The sequence below is a fragment of the Gallus gallus genome, chromosome 2 (genome assembly GCF_016699485.2).
Source record: "Gallus gallus isolate bGalGal1 chromosome 2, bGalGal1.mat.broiler.GRCg7b, whole genome shotgun sequence".
Classification (NCBI taxonomy): Eukaryota; Metazoa; Chordata; class Aves; order Galliformes; family Phasianidae; genus Gallus; species Gallus gallus.
Window position 1 is genome coordinate 70,906,150 of NC_052533.1, and position 25,373 is coordinate 70,931,522.

General features: G+C 35.4%; 1 protein-coding gene across 1 annotated transcript in view; it reads left to right on the forward strand.

Annotated features, from left to right (window-relative positions):
* Nucleotides 1-25,373, forward strand: part of CDH9 (cadherin 9) — a 100,059-nt gene that overhangs the window by 11,011 nt on the left and 63,675 nt on the right. The window contains exon 2 of the mRNA XM_015282209.4: nt 19,734-20,048. Coding sequence (XP_015137695.2) covers nt 19,818-20,048 — 231 coding nt within the window. The 5' untranslated portion in view covers nt 19,734-19,817. The remainder of the gene's footprint in view (nt 1-19,733; nt 20,049-25,373) is intronic.

The following is a 25,373-nucleotide window of genomic DNA, read 5'->3' on the forward strand; positions in this document are numbered from 1 at the left end:
ATCTTAACACTTTATGGAAATTTAAGCAATCAAAGATTCTTGTCTTAACAACCACTAATGTTTGTGCTCCATCTTTAAGAGATCTCAGAGAAGGTCTAGGAAAGAGATGAAGGCTTAAGATAAAATCCAGCCTAAGTTCATGAATCCATATCACTACTCACCTGATAGCTTGTCATCCTACTAGGGCAGACACTGCCCAGCCCAGCTGCATTGTAATATATTTCATCAATCACACTTATGACCATCAGTAGTGACTTCCTAGCATAATCAATTAAATAATTAATTAACTAATAGAAATGTTAATAATATTTCTACGTTCTTATAATGTGGAAAATACTGCCAATTCTTTAAGATAAGGTCAATTTATCATTTGCAGTTAAAGAAACTGAACTTAGTTCTCAGAGAATAGTAAACTAAACAGCTGACTGGAAATATAGTGTGGGTGGATTTTACCTTGTGAGTCTGCAGATTTTTCTGCAGAAACCCATAAAAAAGAATGTAAACAAAACAGACAAACACATGGAAAAAAAGCCTATTGCAAGCAAGTTCAAATCTGCCTTACAGAATCCCACTTTCCTGATAGAAAATGTTTATGTCTGTTAGGCCTGTAAAATTTGTCTACTGCATTTTCAACAGATATGAGGTTTATTAGAAAACAACAACAACAACAACAAAAAACCCACATGACCTCGACAAACATGTTGAATACTTCAAACACGAAAGGCAAACAAATGGTTGTGAAAGGACTTGAGAATGAAGAATTAATTCAAGGTTGTGATTTTTATATCATTAATTAAAAAAAAAAGTCTGAAAATCTGAAGGACAAGAGAACAGATAGGATGGCATGAACAACACATTATTAGAAATGAGAACTTTTAAACATTCTAATTTTAATGCAAAGATGTTCAGAAACTTATAAATACAATTCTACATATCAAGTTAAAGTTCACATTTTACATGTGATTTCAGCTAAGTTCAAATTTTATATTTAATTTTGGCTAAGATAGGCATAAATAATTTTGTTATTGAATTTGAAGTTCTCTTAAATTACAGGTACGACAGGAAAATATTCAAGTCTTAGCTTACCGCTCATTAGAAAGTTTCACCCTTCTGACTCAAATAGATTTTCTCACTGAGTGCAGAATCAAGTATTGAAATTAAGTCTTGAAGAAATATTAAGAACTGAGAAAATGCTATGTATAAATAAGTAATGTTTCAGCATTGTATGTAATATCTTCATAATGATATGGTTCCATCTTACTAGGACTGAACTGAAAGGTCAATGTCATATTAGAGATCAAGTAAATTGGGATTCATGTGATTCTCCTCCAAAACTTCCAACTACCACTCAGAAATGACAGCAAAACTTTTCAAAGCGTTTCAGCGTCTATTAATGTGTATAAAGCATTTCAAATGTGTAAGCCCCAGATAAACAGCATAGATCTGATGGAAAGATTAGCAGACTAGAGCACAGTATGACTATTCTCAAAGACATTAGTAACATTTAAACTAAGTCTTTATAAAAGGAAGATATAGAGTAATGGTCATCAATGAATAGAGAACAGGATCTGACAGATGTAGAGGAAAAGGAGAGGCAGAATTTTCCACATGGCTGATCACCAGCATATACAGGAAAGCCTGAAGTGTCTGATCCGTATCTGAAGAAACTGCCTGTGCTATGGCAAGTGAACTACGGGGGAAATGGTCAACTACTCTGTAATCAGGAATAATGTTAAGTGATAATGCATTTTTCTTTCCAGCCTTTTCATACTCTTATGGAAGAGTACATGTGCAATCTGAGGTCTGCTCTAAAAATAATACCTCCTATTATGTTGGCCCTCAGTGTCAGAGAAGGATGTTGGTTATATGGCAGTAGAGTTTGAACCTTCCCTTCTCTAACATTTTGTTGCTGAGAGACAGATGGCATCAGAGGGACAGTATGACAAAACGACATCTGACATGAAGGTGCATATGAAGCAAAGGTGTACTGTTGAATTCCTCCATGCAGAAAAAATTGCACTCACTGACATTCATCAGTGCTTGCTGAACATTTATGGAGACCAAACAATGAATGCAAACACGGTGAGGCAGTGGACAGCAGATTTCAGCAGTGGACAGCAGATTTCAGCAGTGGTGACAGCAATGTGAAAGACAAGCCACACTCTGGATGGCCATGCATAGCTATCAAAACACAAAACAAAGAGCATCTTGATCAGCTCATCCATGCAAGTCAGTGGATTATGACCAGGGAATGGTATGCAGAGCTGGTTATCAGCTTCAACACATTGGAAATGATGGTGGCAGTATTGGAGTATCACAAAGTTTGTGGAAGGTGGGTCCCACAAGTTCTCACAGAGGAAAATAAGGAACACCACATGCAAGTTTCTCAGGATCTATTGAATCAGTACAAGACTAAAGGTGACAGTTTCCTGGATTGAATCATTGTCAGTGATGAGGCATGGTGTCACCACTATGAGTCGGAGTCAAACCACCAGTTCTGATCATCACATTTCAGAGTCAGGCCAGAGAAGAATACAACCCTTCTTTTGCAACATGATAGTGCTGGGACCTATGTCAGTTTAAAGACTGTGGAGAACATTGCCAATCTTGGCTTCACTGTCCTATCACACCCACCCCACATCTGGATTTAATGCCTTCTGACTTCCATCTGTTGGGACAATGAAAGACTGACTTCATGGGCAACATTTTCCTAGCAATGATGTCACCATCAAAGCAGCTGTAAAACATTCAGACACCATCACTGGTGCAAATTCTTATGAGAGTGACACAAATGCTCTTGTTCATCTCCAGCAAAACTAAATGGTGAATGGTAGTGACGATTTGGAAATAGCATTTTGTAGCTGAGAATTTGCTCTATCAAACATTGCTCTTTGTATCTCTTGTAGTTTCCATGGAAAGAAACAGAAAGTATACTTTTTGGAGCAACCTACCTACATAAAATATATTTTTTTAATGAGTGGAAATAAATGAATAGAATAATTCCATACTCCTTGAAAGATAAATGTCAGATGAAACTACTGCAAAATGTCACCAAGAGGTGACGGATTTCTGTACAGATTTCTGATACACTGAAGTGAAAATTTATCAGAAAATCTAGATAGTTTGAAAGTGCTTCTTTCTGCACAGGGAGAGAAAGGGAAATTACAGCTTGTTCAGCCTTCAAAATCAGATTCAAATATAATTTCAGTATAGCTTAAAATGGGAGAAATACAGGATTTTGAAAATATTGCTCATAAATTTATCAGTGATTTTATTACATTACATACACAGTCGTAACTGCATACAAAAAGATAGGATAACAAATAAATACACAATACAGATTTTAAAATTATATGCAGAGCTAGTAAATATTACATTTAAAACAGAAAAAAAACTACAAATGTATACAACTGTTTAAGAAGCTATTGCTTTAGAAGACATTAATGTGTGTATATTACTACTGAAAATTTCATTGAAATACAGAGACTTTAATTGGCTAATGGCAGACAAAATGCTGGAAAAGTACAGAAATGTCACTGAATTTAGAAGAAACTTTATATCTGACTTGGAATTAAGTTGTAAAATTTCTTGCAAAGACTACAAGTATATAAAGTAGGAACAATAGAAATAATATTACATACACCTGTGTGTGGCAAATATAGTACATTCAAGAAAGAGAAAAGAAAATCACCTCTACATAAATTAATCATTTACTGAAATCATATTTAGTGTAAATGATGGAGGGAAGAAAAATGGAAATAAAGAGTCCATTGCTACACTTAACTTTTGAATACTTACTGAAATAAACACATTGGAAAATCTAGAATTTGTTGGATTTCAGATAGAAAAAGAAAAAAATAGAAGCACGTGTCATAGAGAAATCACTAGAAATTAGGAATTCCAGCTACAAAGTAACTTTTTTTTAAGGACACTTTTTATTGTCGTATAGGTGCAGATTAAAACAAACTGTAATTAAGTACAAAATGTAATTTGTCATATAGCCTGTATAGCAGAGGACTAGCATGATTAAAATAAAAATAGACTAAAAGTATTACAAATGTTTTTGGTTTGGAAATAGAATATACAAAGTAAGCCTGATGGCACATGAAATAACTTCAGTGAATATAAATTGAAAAAAAAAAATAGCACATTTTGAAATGCCAACAGGGAAAACAGAAAATAAAAATAAGACTGAAATAAGAAGTTGTATATATAGAACTTATAATTTCAATAAAAGGGCTCACATTCAAATAAATTTCACATATATTTTTAATACATTATCTGTTAGAATTTCAAAAATCACAAGCTGGTGTTAGTAGGTGTATTTTACTGTATATAATCAGCAAGACCAGAAGGAAAAGCTAAAGGTCAAAAAACAGGTTTAACCTCTAGCTCATCTCTTCTTTTAAGATGACTTGATGGCAGCTGATTAAAACTTTAATTTGATTAACTAAACTTCTGTGAAAAATTACAAAATTTCATTATAACACAAATGTGAGAAGAGTTCAGTTTGGAAATTAAGTCAAAGTGTTTTAATTTGGATTGTATAACAAAGCTTTCAGTAATTAAATCAAAGTATTTTTATTTGTTTCATATTAACTAATAAAGCATAACGTCACAATAGAAATGAAATGGAAAGCGTTTACATTCTGTGAACCTATATAACTTATGCTTATGAAATACTGATACTAAAACTGAAGAGAATAAATTTTAAAATGTATCAACAAAATAATTTCTCTTACACAAGGACTTCAGAAAAATACTTGTAATAAGATTTTATCATGAAATGTGAAAGACTGAAAATAATTTTGTGGACATAAACAGATACAAAAAATTCTATATTTTTTCTACTTCTGAGTTCTTTATTTTTATTTTTATTTTTTTGAGCAAATTTTTGCTCTAAAATGGGCAGGCTGCATCAACAATGCATGTGAGTAACACAAATTTATCTTATGCTGTAAAGGGAATAAGCAAAAAATCTCCAGAGAATTTCATAGGGAGGAAGTATCTGCCTATTTGCTTTGTGCATTGGACTGTTTTAAGTAATAAAAGGAAAAAGGTGAAATGTTTATTCTATTTGTGCTTGATTTAAATGATTGCTTTTCTCAATAAATAAATAAATAAATAAATAATTGCAGTCCTGTACTTTGCACTGGATCCATTCTTAAAATTTGTTATAACACAAATAAAGTAGGAGTTTTCCTAAAACTTATCTGCATAATGTATTGGAATGGTTACTTTCAGGAACTTCAGACACCACTGTGGTAAATAATACCTATTCCCAAACTTGTTATCTGAAGTTCTACAAAATGTAGCAGAGACTTTCAAAACACATTAAAAAAGTACTACAATTATATAGATCCCCGATGATTAAACATGTAGGGACAAAAGAGATATGCGGACCTCAAAATACACGAAACAATTGACCCTGGGAAAAATAAACAGCTTTTAGAGCATCTGAGCATTTATAATTTTTTTTTTTTAAAAATTTCTGAACTTCCTGGTACTTGTCAGCTCTGAAAAAGAAATGGATATATGATTTTTGAGCTGAGTAACAAAAAACAGGTTCTAGAGGGCAATCAAACATTATCTACCAAATATGAGTTATGAATGGTATGTTCACCTAACTTTTAACAGTTCTTCTCTGAAGAACATTCATACTGCTTTCCTGCAGCTTTTTATTCTCAAATGTTTGTATCCTCTTCTCTGTCCTCTGTCCTCTCCTCCTAGGTACACTTGCCTTTTACTTTTCTTATTTACCACAAAAAAAACTTACATAAAAGTCGATAATTTTACATCAAAGTTGATAATTTTGGATATATATATTTTTCCATTTTATAAGATAGTATATGAATTCAGAGAAATTAAGCTCCTTCCTCAAAATTGGTATGTAAGCATCTGGTGGAACCAAGAATAGGAGACACAACTCTATGACAGTATACTTTTATCTTGCTGAAACATATTTGACTTTATTACAACTGTTTCAGTCAGCTCAAATAATATTATTAGGATGCATGATCTAGTCCTGACCTATATTGCTTTTTTGCATAAAAAGAACAACAAAAACCTCAGAGCTAGCAGCATCTTGAAGTCCAAGGAAAAGGAGTATAAGAAGCTAATCAGTTTTATCACCTCATGAAGTAGAAAGATGTAGTATAATGCTATGGCTCCCTCTTTTGGATAGCGCATATCTACTATTCAGTACTAAGAACACATAATGTCCTAATATTAAAAAAAAAAAAATTAGTCTTTCACTTCCTCCCTTCTTAACAGCAATAAATTTAATGAATAAAGCCAGATTTGATACATTTCTTGTGAGATGCAATTATATTACAGACATGGAATCTGTACATTCTAAAAATGAACACACATTTCCCAGTTAGGGCTGCAATTAAGATATTTTAAAAAGATGTTAAACATTAGTCCATAAGGTATCTATAAACCTGAAGTATAAAATTCTCTCATGGATTGAGAATTTTAGTTTTGTTATTAATACAAAGTGAAGGAGAACTATAAACAAAAGATATCTAGGAAAGTACTTCAGCTAGCTTACTCTCCAGATAAGTGACCAGAAAGGATCAGATTTTATTCCTACATTAGTTCTACTTCATTAGGAACTGACAGTGAAAAATAAAACTATTATTGGTTTGCTTTTTAAAAATTTTCCACATGACTGCTATCTGGTCAAAACTCCAGTGAATTATATGCACTGAGTATAGGAAATTTTGGAACATAACACTGAAGAACTAAAACACATACAGCTATTTAATAAGTTAAATATATATATATATATATATATCCTCCAAAACAAGAAGTGATTTGTTAGGATGGAAAGATGGAGAAAAAGTGTTAAAATGTACCAATGTAGAACACTAAATCCTGATGGAGCCTAGACATAAGGAAACTTTTAGACATAAGGAAAAACTTTTTCCTCTCAGAGAGTGGTCAGGCACTGGAATGGCCTGCCCAGGGAGGTTGTGGAGTTGTTCAAGAGGTGTCTGTTGGAGTAGGAGTGTTCAAGAGGTGTCTGGATGAGGAGCTATGACATATGGTTTAGCAGCTTGTGGTAGTAATGGTGATGGCAGGACGGTAGTACTAGATGATTTTTTAGGTCCTTTCCAAACTTGTGATTCTATGATTCTAAATATTCATGACTAAAATCTTTTTCCTAACGTAAGACTAGTAATCTAGAAATATTGGCTTTACGGGCATAGTTACATTTGATTCTGAATTTGAATTTTACTTTTCCACGTTCTGGTACTACTCTTCTACATTAATATGTAGATATAATTCCATATTGTACAACTAGTTCAATTTTCTCCACGTCTCCATGTATACTGTGCTGAGACAACTAGAAATAGAATTTTTTGGCAAAAAGTCTTCATGAAAAATTCAGTAGCATTATTCAATGACTTCAGCTGTGTCAGCAAGGAGGCAGACTTTATTTCAGTCATGTTCCTTCCTATTGCTTTCTTATTATCCTTATATAAAATACAAACGTTTAAGCAGGTGTATATAAATGAATTATTCTTCAGGATTTTTTTTTGGCTCTTCATTCTACTAAAAATAGAAATTTCTCAGCATTCATTAGGATACTGGGCTACACAACTAAACAATTGGACTTATATCAAGTATTTTCAAATTTTTCCATTATGATGACCATCCTAATTCTACCACTGCAGCATACTTTCCTTCACAGGATCCAAAATTAACTTTCATGAAGAACTGTGTTAGCCAATAGGACAGTTGTTCTTCACTCTACAGGATCATTATTATTCATTTTATATATTAGTAGCAGTTACACTTTATTAAAAAATCAACATTGTAATTACCAGATTTAGATGAAGGTACATTACTTTCAGTGAACAACAACAACAAAAGAATAATTTAGCTCTATTAAAAATAGCAATGAAAATATTTCATTAGCTGCTGCTGTGCACTAACAGTCCTACTATAAAGTGGCATCAAAATTGCTGTTGTGATGTTTTCAAAGTCACAAAGGTAGAAAGAATGGGACAAATTTCATCTGTAGGCAACATAAATTTGATTGCATTGTATCTACTATATTAGTAGTAAAGTAGTAGAAAGAAAACTGACCCAACATACACATCCCTGAAAGTTACCTCTGCACTTTTTCCTAATACAAGTTTGTGCTAATTTGTTTTCTATGAAGTTAGAATTGTCATAACAGTATGATACATGGCTATAAATTTGCTCATACTCTCATATATTCTATTTCATCTTTTAGAAATGTGAGAAAGAATGGAGAAAGATGTAGATGTTTTAAGTTTATGAGACAAATGAATTTTAATGATTGATGATATCCTGATATTTGAGGCAAAACATCTCTACTAGAATGGATGACACAACTCTGCATTTTCAATTGCTTTGCTATTTCAACTGTTTTCAAACATACTTCAACATTTTTTTTTCCCCTCCCAGAAACTGGAAACGTATTTAATGTTTCATCTTTTATATTGTACCAAGTTTCAGTGAAAAAGCAGGAAGATGTATGGAGTAATTCTAGAATATTATCTGAAAAGTACTGTGTATGTTTTGAATTAATCCAAACAAATCACATGAAAACCTGCACGTTCTGGAAATTCATAGTAGCATACAGACTGTTTAACTTTCAAGTATGGTTCAAAATTTACCAAAAGAAACATATCACATCATTGGAAAGCTAGCTGATATAAACTAGCTACTTCTGTCTCTGACTGCCAGAAACAAAGGAACTAAATATTAAAACAGTTGGTATTTGCAATAACAACTGATGTCTGATCAGAACACAATTAAGTGATTAAATTCATGTGCAGATGACATTTTCCCCCATTTTATACCCTTTTCCAGACGAGAGTGTAATTTCCTAGAATTGTCTATCATTATAGCAACAGTAAATCACATATAAACTGTGGCACAAATTTGCACAAATGGTCAAATTCAAGAAATACTACAGAGAATCTTGAAATTCTGGAAAAAAATATTCAGGGAAGGGAAGTGAAGGGGAGGGGAGAGGAGATCAATAGATTAACTTTAGAGAGATTTTTTCTTCCTCAGAGGGCTTTAAAACTTGAAGTAATCTAAATTTCCATATTAAATTGAAAATGGAAGCCGAACTGTGAATTTTGATCAGAGTTCTTGATGGGCTGTTTGGTCCTGTCTGTAAGAATCAAGCACAGTAAGTAACTTAGTTGATAACATTTAGGCTACTATTTATTTGGAAAATGCACAGACCTTTACAAAACAAATAAGTATCAGGAAGGGACTCCACTATAATAATAATAATAATAATAATAATAATAATAATAATAAAACAGGCACCCAACATTCACCACCAAATATCTGCAGAATGCCATTCTTATAATTTCATTAGAGAATACTTAAAAAATTGCTACACTTAAAAACTGAAACATACTTGGGAATTTTGCGGAAAACCTTACCAGCAGTTCCTTGATTGTGACTAACCACTGACTAATCATTATTCCCTGTAATCTTGTACCACATCTTCCTTGACTCTTGAGGGTTTCAGTATGTCAAATATAACGCCACTTTTAAAATGTAATTTAATTTCTATCAAGGACAAAGAAAGTCAAAGTCTGATGGAGAAACTAACAGCAATTCTTATAAAGAATATAACTGCTGAACATGATGTAGTGCTGAAAAGTCAGTGGAAAGTGTAGTCTGGCTTCTTAGAGCTATTACAGTTCTCTGAAAGTCTTATCAAGCGTATGGATAACTGATCCCTTTGATATGTTCCTGTTCTGCTCCTAGTAGGCTTTTGACAGGGTCACTCACCAAAGGCTCTTAAGAATCCATGAGCTGGAAGCGAAGACACTTGCATATATTAGTAATTGATTAAATGACAAGAACCAGCAGGAAGAAGTAAATAATTGGTTTTCACACTGAAATAAGGTCTGCTGTATTGTTCCATGGGGATCTGTACTGGAGCCAGTGCTACTCAACATGTAAATAAACCGAAAACAGGTTTGAATATGAAGGTGAAAATTTTGCAAGTAACATTCAGTGTAATAAAGCTGAAGAGCCTTTGCAAAGGCTCACAAAATGTATTTATAGCTATGACTATGCTAATATATTTCACATGACAAGGAAATCAACTTTTGTAATGCAATTGTCCATGACATTTCATTGTTATCACAGTCCCTCCCTAAAACAACTTAGGCTCTAACAACAGGCAGTCCCTGAGAAAACTCATAGCTCTGTTTGAGGACCAAGACTGATTTCTCATAGATGACATGGACAAAGTAAACATTCCAGCTTTGCCACATCATCTGGTCTTTACCTTATAACAATTTAATAACTACAGTATTTTTTAGTAAAATTGCAGTCTATGCAGTACAGAGACTGGACATCAAAAAAATGGATGATGAATTTATGATAAAATTATGAAGTTACATAAAGCCACACATATACTAACCCCAGATTTTACACTTAAAATAATAGTCTGACTGCTCTCATCTGGGATTAATACCCAAATGTAACAATAGATAATAACAGATCTCTTCAGGAATCAAAATGAACAAAAAATACTACATAAAGAATGTGATTGACTGTCTCTATATTCATGAAGCTCCTGCACATTGAATATTGCAATAAATGAAACTCTCCCATCTCAAATGACTTTACATAAAAAACAAAGAAATTCAGAGAAGGGTAAAAGGTGCAATGGCTTCCAAAAAAGGAATGATTAAACCAGCAGTCTCAGGACTTTTCATCTTGGAAAAGAGACAACTGAGGAAGAATTTGATACATGTTGATACGTTCATCAATGGCAAAGACAATGAAGAGCAAATGACTATTCATCATGGTTTACAGTGGTAGTCCTAGTTGTATAATGAAACCATCATGTACCTTGTTCAAAATCAAACAAAAAGGAGTTGGTTGATCTTACAATAGGTTGTTGAATTGCTATTCTCCTTGCTGCACAGTGTTGTGGCTCCTAGGAGCTTACATGAGTTCAAAGCAGAGGTGCAGGAAGTTGTGATAAAGTCTATCTTTTGGAATTACTGAATACCTAATATCTGGAGACTAGGGAAATGGAGAAAAAAAATCATTATATATTTTTCCATTCTTTTATACTATCGTGGATGTCTATCATACTTCTTGAAAAGATCTTGGACTATCAGAATGCTAAGAAAATAAGCAATATATTGTTACACCTGCTAAGAATTTACTCATGTTTTATATTTTTCTTTCATTAATGATGTCAAATGAGATGTGAGGGAAGAGTGCTTCTGTTTCTTTTGGGGGATATAAGGGATAGTTTTTTTAAGAATGAGATTCAGACATAGAGAAGTCATAATACTTAACATTTCTGAGATTGCTTACTTGTTTAAGTGGTAGAAATGACAGTTGTAGATACTGCAGACTACTTATGAAAATCCAGTCTCAAATCTCAACTGTGTCAGGCTCCTTTCAGATTGAGATAATAAATAGCAAAAGTGGTGTTAAATCTATGCACTATTTCTGTGCATAAATTCCTCTGATTTGCTCAGATCAGAGGATGAGACTCTTCTTGATTTTGCATTCCCCTTGGAGACAGCAGAACGGTATAAAGGGGGCTGAGCTCTGATAAATGACAGCGTTCAGCAGCTGCTTCATTTGTTCAGGAAGGAAGACACAACAACAGGCGGCAATTACCACTCCAAATCTGCTAACTACCTTTAATTGGTCAGCAACTTTTTTTTTCCTCTTTTTTTTTTCTTCCCCACAGTTCACATAAGTGAATATATATCCCCTTGCAGGAAATAACTGCATCTGGTTTTCACTATCCTTTCCTATATGAACGATTTCTAACAACTCAAATATACATGAACAAAAAAAGATTAGTATTTTAAAAAAATTATCTGAGGTACTATCTTGAAAATGTCTGTATTTTCAGACATTTTGAAATTCAGACATCAAGAAATTCTGGCTTATTATAGCCTCCCGGGCTATTATACAAGCTTCAGGTTGGGAAAATGTAGCAAGTTCTTTTCCTGCTACATGCTATGCTGAGGAGATAAGAAGTAGTAGAAGGCATCTGACATAGAGTCTCAGAATGCTTCATTAGGTCCAACCTGTGTGACTGGAGTAGAGAGCTGCATAACAAGCTACAGGAAAGAAGCATTTGACAAAAGCATGTAGTACCAGCTATCAGGATTACCGGAAAGCGTGCCCCATCATTAACAGCGCTACCATGAATCTCGTCTGCTTAATATAGAAAGTCTGATTTGAATCAATGTATCTAGAAAAGAGAGGCTTACATCTCCAGATACTTCTTTATTTTGTATCAGGCAGACAGAAGGTTAAGCTGCTTATAGAAAAAAAAATGTCTTAAATGGTGCAGTGTATCAATATTAAAGTGCAGACAACTGGTTTATGAATGAAAGAACTTGTCATGCCAAATAAATAGGCAATTCCAAAGGGGAAGCAAAAAGAAGAGTTTTGCTTTGATGACAGTATTTATTTTTCTTCCTGTTTCTGACGGCTATTCTTTAAAAACCATGAATGTGTTGTATTTGTAAATAAGGTGTGATATGAAAACATATAATGCAGTTTCATTATATGATAAGAGAAAAATCGATACTAAAGATCAAAGGAAGATCTTCAAAAGGCCTTGTGTAAAGTGTTTGCAAGTGTTATACTTAGGTTCCCTCATGTTGAGGAAAAGCCGGTCCTGTAGAAAGGATCATTACAGGAGAAAAAGGGTCTTCTATTTTTTTAATGTGAAAACTGATATTTTGCTTTTGAAATCCCAGAGAGCTGCTGCCTCAGGAGTAGAGGTTTTTAAAGTCTCTTTTCAGCCTGACTGAATACCATTGCTTATAAGTAAGAGACCCTTATACAGGATGGGTCAGAAGTGCAGCAAATTTCATTCACTAACCGACAGCAGTACGGGTGGGAGAAAGAGGCCAGACAGTGTTTTATCTCCATCCCAGAAGAGAAAGGCAGATGGTATTTCACTGCCCAGGGAGAGTTGCTTAACACACAGCTGTGTCTCTGCATGAGACTTTGCCAGTGGGGATTGTGCAAACACAAATCAATATATTCTCCTGCCAGGTCCATCCACTCTTGGGACTAGCATTTCTCACTGTGTGATACAGAGGTTGACTCAAGCCCTGGTTGAATTTGGTCCAGAATCTCCAAGGTATATTCCCAAGAGGCTGGGAACAGGAAGATAAATGTTTCTTAGGATGCATGGATAAACCACAGATTCATTTACTGACAGGCATTAATTCAGTTATTCCAATATAAATTGTTATCAGTTGATATTCTCTAAAACTTTGTTTATGTTCTTGTGACTCCCTGATACACATAACTAAGGAAACACTCAGTAGTGTCCCAGGCAAAACAAAAAAAACAAAACAAAACAAAACAAAACAAAAAACAAAAAAAAGCTATCTTCAGCAGTTTTCTGGAAAAATTTTCAGCTGGAAAGCTGTTCTGAAACTCTGCTCCAAAAGGTTTGCAATGGGAGCTGCAGAGTAGCGAAGTTTTTGTTTTTGTTTTTTACTTTAGCTGTCGTTTCTGTGTGGGATATAAGTGTTCAAAAAATGAGTCTTCATCACTCCAGGATCTGTCCCTTCTGTGTTTGAGATCCCTCATAACATACTTCAATTCTCCTAGAAATAAATGACAACACCTTTCTTGGTGTTCCCAGGTTCAGCAACAGGGGGTTATAGTGAAGATGCACACTGATCATTTTCTTTTCATTTCTCCAGTGTTGCACCCAACCCTGTCTTTACTTATGAAGAGAGAAGAGAAAAATTAAGAAGAATTTTTTTAAAAGTCAGCTATCACTGATGCATCCAGAGTCTATTCATTTATCTAGGATAACTGGACTCAGAAAACATTTGACAGCTGCATTTGGAGGGAGGCATGTACACACATGCATTGTCTATCTTTAGTTAGTCAGGAAAGAAATATAACTGAAGCAAAAGTGGCACAGATATAGCCCTCTAGGTAAGTCTTGATATTATTGGTGACCATGTGCAGTTTATAGTACAGCCTGTGTTAGTACAGCTTCACTGCTCTTCCTATTCAGACTCCATAGATTAAAGCTGCGAGGGCTATTCTGAAAGTAATACCTCCTCCTTTATTATATCAGCCCACGGCATCAGAGGTGGATGCTGGTGGTATGGCAGCAAAGGTTGAACCTTCCCAATATTCTGTTACATTTTATTGCTGTGTGACAGCTGGCAGTAGAGGGGCAGTCTGACAGAATGGTGTCTGACATGGCAATGTGTATGAAGCAAGGGTGTGTCACTGAATTCCTCTACACTGAAAAAATGGCACCCACTGCCATTCACTGATCCTTGCTGAACATTTATGGAGGCCAAACAGCGGATGCAAGCATAGTAAGTTGTGTGTGCATTTCAGTAGCTATGACAGTGACGTGTTCCTCATAGCCACGCAGATTTACACAAATATGGCATGCAGGTCCTTATTCAGTGCAAGAATGTATAACTAATGGTGGTGACTATGTTGAAAAGTAGTGCTTTGTAGCTGAGAATTTGCTCTATCAATTAGTATTATTATACTCTTTGTATCTGCTGTAGTTTCCATGGAAATAAATAGGAGGCATTACTTTCAGAGCAACGTATGTATGTTCAGATATTTTGTTTGCAGAAGAAACATAGAAAAAGCCAATGAAACTACTACAACACATATGGGCTACAAAAGATTTACACTAGTTATATACTGTTTAAATACATATCTTAGTTTTACGGATTGTATGGATCATTGTGAACACAGTTGCATCCTTTCTATTTAAAACCTGGTAAGAGCAATACCAAGTGCTGCTGCCACAGTTTACTCTGCTATTTTTAGATGTAAATGAGCACTGCAGCCCATGTCTTTAAAAACAAAAATTTACTTCACTATTAACAAATGAAACAAACTGATGTGGGGTACATTATCAAGTTGCTGAAGGTTAGCCTTTTTTCATGTCATGCTTGTGAGCGACTGCATTGTATTAATTAAAAACATTGCCATGGCAATTGCTATAGAAACATTTAAATTGGCATCATTGCTAACAAATCCTTGCTATTGATCCCAGCAGGGCTTATTGCACACTACACCTGAAGAAACTAAATAGAATATTTTCCTTTCAGAAGGACTTTTTTTAATCAGAAGATACTTTTTTTTTTTTTTTTTTTTTTTTTTTTTTTCAGTTGCTAATGTTCTCAGGAGAATCATGTCTTTCATATAGACATAATTCATTTATCTGAAACTCTTGTAAGATTCTGATATCAGAGTCCTTCCTGCAAGGAGAGACTATAATGATTCCAGGTAGCCACCATGGATCCCTCAAAATGTAAAAATCAAATCCACTCAGATGCTCTGATTTGCTGAGTGGGGAAAGTCTGAAATTCTTCACAATCTAAGGCATTACAATGTTTAGTATGGGAACAGCTCATCTTAAGGTAAGTTTCCAATGTATCCATAAAGAAAAAGATTTTTCACTATTTAACAAGATCAATAAATTGACTGCAGTATTGTGTAAATATTGGAAGCGGAAGTGAAGCAATAAAGATTGTGCATATAATTTAAACCAGTTACTGAGAACAAAAAACATTAAAATTCTGCTCTCTGGTTTCAGACATAACATCTTTTCTCCTCTTAGAAGAAATCTAATTGCTGTAATGTTTAGCAGATCCAGAATCATCTGGACTAATAAAACTCTCTTTATAGCTAGAACATCCTACTATGGGAAAGCATGGGCTTTATTTATTTATGTATTTGTTAGTCATTCCAAACTCAGGCTTTCGTCGTTCTTGAGGCAGTGTTAAGTCCTTCTTTTAATTAGCGAGGTAATCAGTAGAGGGCAGCACTACACAGAAAACCAAATTGAAATACGGAAACTGAGATCACTCCGAGGAGAAACCCCTTGTTAAAGGACTGGTATTTGCGAAGAAATAATTCTGTATAGTGTATTTAGAGTACCCATGCACTTCAAATTGTGGTCCCTTGGGCATCTACTCTTACTTTTCCAGTCTACACCAAAAAACATTTGTTTCAGCATAACAATATAACAATAACAACATAACAAAATAACAATAACAATACACCTACTGAACCTTCCAAATGTACCTCCTAACTCACCTCAAGTACTGACAGTAAGACAAGATGCATAAACTAACGACCACTTTGAAGTATTTCTTTGAGTACAATGAAAATAGTATTATATACATCTAATGCATGTGAACAAGTATGGCACATTGATTTTGGACAGAAAGAAAGAAAGAGAATTTGAGGAAATTAAACATGTTTCATTTTGAAATAGCAAAAATGAAACAAATGAATTTTTCCATGTTATTCCTATTTGAGATTATCACAAAATCAAACATGCAATCACACATCTCCAAATGACTACCTGAAAATACAGGCTACTCTGAAAGTAGTGCCTCTTGTTTATTTCTATGTAAAGTACAACAGATACAGAGTATAATAACAGTATTTAATAGAGAAAATTCTCAGTTACTAAATGCTTTATATTTTGACATACTCACTGCCATATTCACCAGCGATGAGCATGAATCTACATGCTTCAGAACTGTAAAAATCTGCACCAGCAGAGGTGAGCCACTGTCTCTGTCATCACTGCTGAAATGTGTCACCTACCACATCACTGTGCTCACATCCACAAGCATAAACATTCAGCAAATGTTGAGGAATGCCAGTGGGTGCCGTTATTTTCCACAAGGAGGAGTTATATGTAACAACTTTGCTTCATATGCACTTCCAGGCCAGATGCCCCTCTTGTATCATCTGTCACAAAGCAATAAAATGTAACGGAATCTTGGTGAGGAGGTTCAACCTCTACTGCCATACTACCAATATCTATCTCTGATGTTGTGGCCCGATGTAAAAAAATAGAAGACATTACTTTCAGAGCAGCCGTCGTATACTGATGTTCACAATCTTTTCTCCAGTATTGTTTAAATATATATATATATATATATATCTGAGAAAGAAGTGAGAGCTTAGAATATTTTCTAAGCTTTCTAATTAAGATAAAATATATAGATATATATTATCTATATAGAATATACATAAACATATTTTATGTTCTTCAATGGCATATTCTTCACAGTAGCCTTCCAATTTTTGTAAGCTTTCCAAGTTTTGTAAATATATATATTTTAGGATTTTTTGCTTTTTAGGTTAACTATTAAATTTTTGCCAAATACATATGTAGTTTTCAGAAGTTTACTTTATTATTTTTTAATGTAGAAGAGCTAATAAACTCCAAGAAATTAATCAGTAATGACTATAAGAATATAAAGCCATAACTTTTAGCATTTAGTTAAGTTTCAGCATATCATTCAGATGCAAAGCAAAAGCAATCAAATCCAAAATTTGATCAATACGAGTATTTGCACGTTTTGTATTCCAGAATGTATACAGTATGAATCCTTGAACTGCAATCTAACAAATAAATAATATAATACAGCCCTGAAAGAGTAAGCACTGTCTCAAGACAAATCAAGTTAGGTTTCCAAGGTTAAGACAGGAAACTTGAGAGTCATTTTACAAACTAGGAGATCAGCCCTTTATATAGAGTATTTTCAAAAATAGCTGCTCTTGCTCTTTACCACTATTCTACAATACCTCAAGCATATATTTGCAGAGTCTGAAGAGCCCCTGAAGTCTGCCTCAGATGGGCGGTGGGTGCATTTGGTGATCCAGATAACCATGTGGTACACTGATAGACAGTTATATTGAGTGATAAAAATTACTTCTCTCTATGTTATAGAGGGAATTAAAATAATTAAATTTAGACATTTAAAATCAGGATATAAGATTGAAGTTAATATTGACCTGTTTCTTTCTTTCTTTCTTTTTTTTATTTGTTGGTTTGTTTTATCAATCTCTTTTGATCTTTATGGAATAAGCATGGAACAAGGCAATCACATAAAGTATCTGATGTGAACTATTTCACAATGTCAAAAATTATTGACATTAAATTAGCCACAGGAGGGTTCCCTTTTGTCCTTGCATGCTCAGTAGGAACATATTGGATATTAAAAGATAGAAAATAAGATTTTGAGCGTACCTACAGAATCAAAATAAAACACATCTACTAATGTGTGCTGAGATATATATACAGGATGCATTGCAGGATTTTATACAAATAGAATTTAGTTTGCTCTCTGATTCTTCAATTAAAATAAAGCAAAATAAAGTAAAAGTTTTCCTGTATTATATCCATTATCTTTTGCATAAATTTGAAACCTATTAAATTTTTTTGTTGTTTGATTTTGAACATGATATTAGAGAGCGATAAATATTCTAAGCTCTCACTTCTTTCTCAGATAAAACTATTTGAAGTTACTAAAATGCTAGGACTTTGATCTTTCTTTCAAATTGACAGTTAAGATCCTGAGACCACAAAGAATATCAGTTTTAAGGAGAACTCCACACAAGGGCACAACTTAATCTATGAAATCATTAAAGCATTTAGAATATTATTCATTTAACATTTTTTGTTATATAACTTTGGCTCTCAACTGATCAATAATTTTCATTTTTAAAAATCCTATTTCCATAAATTCCCACTGAAAAGGCATCTCCATCCACCAAATAAAATAATTAAAAAAAAGTAAAGGTAGCTTCTGTTATAGTAGAGTTTTGAGAGAAGGTAAGATGGGTATATACATTTTGGCAAATTTTAGATTTTCAGTATTCTAAAATTTCTGGGCGTTGTGCTTTCATTTCACTATCACTGTCCATGAAGTAGATTCCTGATGTAACCTGTACTTTAGGTGCTGAACTGTTTAACTAGATTTTCTGTAATATTTTCTGTAATACACATCACAGCTCAGATAAGGATATCCAAAAACTAAAGCAGGTTTTACTGATAACCCAGGTTATCAAAGAGACTGAGACATCAGGAACCTGACTTGCACTGCCAAATCAAGACTATTCCATTTCAAACAAGAACAAAAAACAAAATAATAATAATAATAATAAAACAGATTCTGATTAACCTGTATTTACAAACATCTATGGAAAATAACAGTATCTATGTAAGAATTAATAATAACAGTATTCTATGTCATGAAATTTTCCATTTGTTTCAGAGAGAAAAAAATAAAAATAAATACATAGCACATGCAGGATTCTGACCCAAAAGTAGAATTTTGTAAACCTCAGCAGAATTCCTATGAAAACAAACTCTTCTAATTAGCACTTTCAAATAAACCTGTTGAAGTCATCAGTAATACTTTAAATTTCATTTTCTATCATGAGTTCCTTTGTACAGAAACTGAAATGTATTCTCTGGACATTTGGTAATAGGGAGTCTTCTTGTTTATGAAATAAGAGAAAATTCAAACTTGCAGATAATAAGAGAGGATTCCATCAGCCTGAGATGGAAGAGATTAGATTACAAGTTTTTAGATTACAAGTGAAAAAACAGGTAAGTTTTTTTATTGTTTGAAGAAGCAACTGATAGCTAAACTTTTCTGATTAAAAGGCATTTTACTCAAGTAATGTCTTAAATTACTGTCTATCCATGGTGTGAGAAGGTGTAATGGAAAAGGATGAAGGTAGCATCAAAGGACTTGAATTTAAACTCTAATTCTTGTATGTAATTGTCTCAAGAAAAGGTTCAAATACACATCTGTTTTTTATTCATATAGTTTTATTTAATTTGCACAGGTCGTTGTCTTGATCATTAGGCTATTGGTAGACTGCAATTTACTCAAATACTTTTCTCCATTTCCTAGGTCCTATTTCCAAAAGGAATATAACATTTGAAAATTTTGTCTGGTGAATTATTACAGAAGTGGAGTCTAATAGCATCTCTGTAAATGATGAGGGTTCATTCCTTCTTGACAGTTTTGCTTTGGAGCTCTATGCTTCATGCTATTCATATGATGCTATCACCAAAAAGGACTAACAAGCACTCACACAGTGAAAGGATAACAAGACTGTCAGAGAATGATGGAAAAACACTGCATCGTACCAAGCGTGGATGGATGTGGAATCAATTTTTCTTGCTGGAAGAGTACACAGGTCCAGATACTCAATACGTGGGTAAGGTAAGTCTTGTGTTTAAGGGATTCGTTACAGGTGATGCATCTGACAACCTTGGTATTTCCCCTCCCTCTCTTTGCTTTTTATGATGCAATGTTCCCGATTTTTCATTTAACTTAAAGAAAACACCTGTCATGGAACACTTGAATCTTCCTTGATTTCTCTAACATTTTTGGGGAAATGAAGTAGCTTAGTAAATAAAATAGGAAACTGTTCAGACTAGCATGGTACAATTTCTTACTACATATGCCCATGCAAGTTTTATCATTTAATCATTTCCACTTTTCAACTGTTAAACATAAATATTAGATAAGGGCATAGAAAAGCTGTGCTTTCATTCATCTACCTTGCAGCACTTGCCAGTATAATGAGATGTATGCTTCCTCAAGTGAAATGTAAAATCCTATTTATCAACAATAAAATTGCTTCCTTTGCATAATTCTAAGCATGGACAAGGTGTAAGAGAAGAAAAAAAAAAAAACAATGAAACAATTGTTTCTCATCATCTATGTGATAAACTGAGATCCTTAATTAATGGTTTGAAAGGTTTCAGCACTTCTGAATTCCAACTCTCCAAAGTTCTATCTTTCCTGATACTACACAGCTCAAGGGTTTCCATATTTCTAGTCCTTTGTGGTGTCCACCATCTGCAGATCTGCCTTGTGTTCTGGTGTAATTGTACAACCTTGATATTAACTTAGAGTAACCACCCAGAATGACTCACAAACTAAGGAAATGTTTATCTTAAAACAGCAATAAATGTTAATTCCAACTTCTGTCATTCATTCATTCACAGTGCTCTCACTATCCACTATCAAAGGTAGTCATGTAGCTGTCATATTTTCTGGTGCCTAACTACCATGTGGATTGAGACATTTTTAATTAAAAGACTGCAAATTGTTTTTGAACATTTGTTAACACCTCTGATCATGTGAGGTACGATCACCTGGAAAGCAAGCTTTATTATGAGAGAAATGTCAGAGAAGCCAAATATAATTATAGCTATGAACTTGATTCTGACCCCATTTATACTAACACTATACTCACATGATTCTGTTGTAGTAAGTAGAAATAAGATAATTCCAAATAATTCTATTGCTAGATTTATTTATCAGTGTAAAAAAAAATAGAAAGACGTGGTGTAAGTGAATGGATCTTCAATAAGGGGTAAACTAATTGCATAATTTCTAAAATAAAATATTGGTTGGAAGTACATTGCAGAACAAGCTTATAAAGGAAATATATAATAAGGTGCACAATAATACAGATCTCCATAGAACTTCTACGTCAACTCAAATAAATATTTTTTGTTAAAATAGAAAGTTCTTCCAGAGGACAAGTAAGTAGCAAATATAGGAGCTTATTGTTCCAGACACACTACTATTGATGAATGGACTTCAGATCATCTATGCATTCTAAATCTCAAATAAATTAAGCTTACCTAAAGACTGTCATCAATATCTTAGTTTCACACAAAGAAAATTACGCAGTGTAAGTCTATGTGGTATATTGTATCAGGTGCTAATTTACACTGCAATCATTCCAAAATAAAAGCCATTGGACCTTACTGACATTGTGACCTTGAGGAATGCGGGCCTGGTAAAAAGCAGAGCTAGGATCCTGTGCTTTAGGAGAGCAAACTTCCAGACACCCTTCTGAGAGCACAAAGGCTCTCCATTCCCCAGCAGAAGAAGTCGAGCAGGAGAGGCAGGCAACCACTGTGGCTGTGTAAGGACCTGCAGCTTAAACTGAGAGAAAAGAGGGAAATGTACAGAAAGTGGAAGCAGGGTTGTGTATCCTGGGAGGAATACAGCGCTGTTGTTCATGTGCGTAGAGATAGGATTAGAAAAGCCAAGGCGCAGATGGAGCTGAAATTGGCAAGGGATGTGAAAGACAACAGGAAGGGGTTCTACAGGTACATAGGCAGAAAGACACAGGCCAAGGAGAGTGTTCCCCCTCTGATGAAATGTAATGGGGAGCTGGCTTCCTCAGACACAGAAAAAGCTGAGGTACTCAGTAAGTGCTTTGCCTCAGTCTTTATGGGCGGTCAGGTTTCCCGTGTCTGACAGGACCACGAGCCCCTAGTTGAGGGTGTGGGGAGTGGTTTCTGTCCCACTGTAACTGTGGAACAAGTCCAAGTCCTCCTCATGAAATTGAATGTGTATAAATCCACAGGGCCGGACGATATCCATCCTAGAGTTCTGAAGGAGATGGTTGATATAGTTGCTGAGCCGCTCTCCATCATAGTTGAAAAATCATGTCTGTTCACTGACATGATTCACTGGTGAAGTCCCTAGTGACTGGAAAAAGGGAAGCATTACTCCTATTTTTAGGAAAGGGAGAAAGGAAGACCGGGGAACTACAGGCCAGTGAGCCTCACCTCTGTGCTTTGGAAGGTCATGGAGCAGATCCTCATAAAAGCCATGTTATGGTACATAAAAGATAAAGAGGTGATTCGAGACAGCCAGCATGGCTTCACCAAGGGCAGATTGCTCCTGACCAATCTGGTGGCCTTCTATGATGGAGTTATGGCTTTGGTGGACAGGGGAAGGGAGATGGATATCATCTACCTGGACTTCTGCAAGGCCTTTGACATGGTCCCTCACCACATCCTTCTCTCTAATTTGGAGAGGCATGAACTTGAAGGATGGACTGTTCCAGGAATTGACTGTCTGGATGCAGCCAGAGGGTTGTGATCAATGGTTCTGTGTCAGGCTGGAGGCCGGTCACAAGCAGTGTCCCTCAGGGGTCGGTCTTGGGACCGGTGCTCTCCAGCATCGACATCAGTGACACAGATGATGGCATCAAGTACACCCTCAGCAAGTTTGTGGATGACACCAAACTGAGTGGCGCAGTCGATACATTGGAAGGAAGGGAAGCCATCCAGAGGCATCTGGACAGGCTGGAGAAGTGGGCCCATGAAAACCTCACAAGGTTCAACAAAGCCAAGTGCAGGGTGCTGCACTTAGGTTGGGGCAATCCCAGGTATTTATACAAATGGGGGGAAGATCTCCTTGAGAGCAGCCCTGCAGAGAAGGACTTGGGTGTCCTGGTAGACAAGAAGCTGGACATGAGCCAGTAGTATGCACTTGCAGCCCAGAAGACCAACTGTGTTCTGGGCTGCTTTAAAAAAGGGGTAGCCAGCAGGGAGAGGGAGGTGATTGTCCCCCTCTACTTGGCTCTTGTGAGGCCCCATCTGGAGCACTGCATCTGGGCCTGGGGCCCCCAGTACAGGAAGGACGTGGAGCTCTTGGAGCGGGTCCAGATGAGGGCCACTAGGATGCTCAGAGGGCTGGAGCACCTCTCCTATGAGGAGAGGTTGAGGGAACTGGACTTGTTTAGCTCAGAGAAGAGAAGGCTCTGGGGAGACCTCATTGTGGCCTTCCAGTACTTGAAGGGAGCATATAAGCAGGAAGGGAAATGGCTGTTTACGATGGTGGATAGTGATAGGATAAGGGGGAATGGTCTTAAACTGAGACATGGGAGGTTTAGGTTAGATATTAGAAGGAAACTTTTCACAAAGAGGGTGGTGACACACTGGAACAGGTTGCCCAAGGAGGTTGTGCATGCCCCGTCGCTGGAGGCATTCAAGGTCAGGCTGGATGTGGCTCTGAGCAGCCTGGTCTAGTGGTTGGTGTCCCTGCACATAGCAGGGGGGTTGAAGCTAGATTATCATTGTGGTCTTTTTCAACCCAGGCCATTTTATGATTCTATGATTGTATGACATAGCTGAGTTCAAGAAAAAAATCAGATGTCCATACAGCAGTATAAATATCTGAGATAATATATGTATTACAACTCAGAGAGTGTGTTGACATTTTTACATTTCTCCACAAAATCCTGTACAGAGGCCCTGAGGGAGGGGCAGCATTAGTGATGTTCTAACAGAAATCACCACAAACATTATCTTGTGTTCCACTGAATTGTGGTGGGGCAATCCATATGGTTGCATTAACTTTAGTACAGTTCATGACATGACAAAATGGTCGTGACTGTCCTCAGTAGCATAAAAACACAGCCATATATTTGAGTTAGATCATATTTTCCCTACTACATGTGGCATACACAGCAACTCCTAAAGAAAGCTGCTAGAATGAGCAACTAAGAAATTTGTTTTTTATAAAAAGCAAAACTTTTGAAGATCGTCTCCAAAAGACTTAAATCTCAGGTTTAATATTCTTCTGCTCAAAGTGATGGTAATCAGCAAAAAAAAAAAAACAAACAAAAAACAAACAAACAAACAAAAAAAACCACTTTTGTTCCCACCGATAGGCACTATCTGGTAGTAAGAATTCTTATCTTATCCAGTCCCTCTTTAATATGGATATACATAGGCAGATAGGTTACTAAGGCAGAATAATAAATGCTGCACTAGAAATAAAATAAAACGAATTAAGAAAATTTATCAGAAAATAAACATCTAAGGGATTATAGGTATAGTAGTGATAAATTAGTTTTCCCTTCACAGTTCAAATTTAAAATAATTTTACTTCATTATGTTGCTGCCTGTGTTTTGTTAGTGAGGTCATTTCACTGATGCTTCATTTTGTTATAAGTATGTTCTGTTACTGGCAGTGGGGTGAAATAACACATTTCTCAGTATGGCAAATTATTATGCAATTTACTAAACATCATGTATCCATGGAGAGGAGATGGAGAGCTATTCCGTGACATCCAAACACCTCTCAATCCCATCAGTCAGTCCTCCAGCCCAATTTAGATTAGTACCAGGGGCACAGGGAACAGAATACTCCCTCCAACCACTTGACTATCCAAGTCCTACTCACAGTCTGGCCTTTATGTGGATACTTCTATCTTGAACTCAGCCCTGACTTGTCAGAGATCCCTGGAGGTTGGGAGGTAGCACTTCCTGCATACCTGAAGTACTAACATCTTAACTACTTACTGCCTCTTAAAATTAGATTGTCTGCAGCCGAAGGCTGCACCAGCCAAGTAGGCTCAGAAAAATCTTTCCGCATATCGCAGATTGAATAGTAATTATTACCTGGGTTCCTGTACCCTCTGGTCTCCTTCCCAAATGTCTTCCAAGAACAGAAAGTTAGCAGCTCTATCATCCCTGTTTTTGTTTTGTTTGTTTGGTTTTGTTACTTTCTTGCACATACAGGAGTAGTCTAAGCAGTTAAAGCTGACAGATGTAATCATGGTCTCATTTATCTGAGAGGAGCTTGGAGACAGGCTTCACCCTGTGACAAGAAGTAACTCAAAATGAGGTCGGGTCTACTAAGAAGGTAGATGACAAAACCAGCTCCTCACAAGGTGGAGGATAGCTCCGAGGCTGCTAAGGCAGGTAGCATGGTTTTAATGGACTC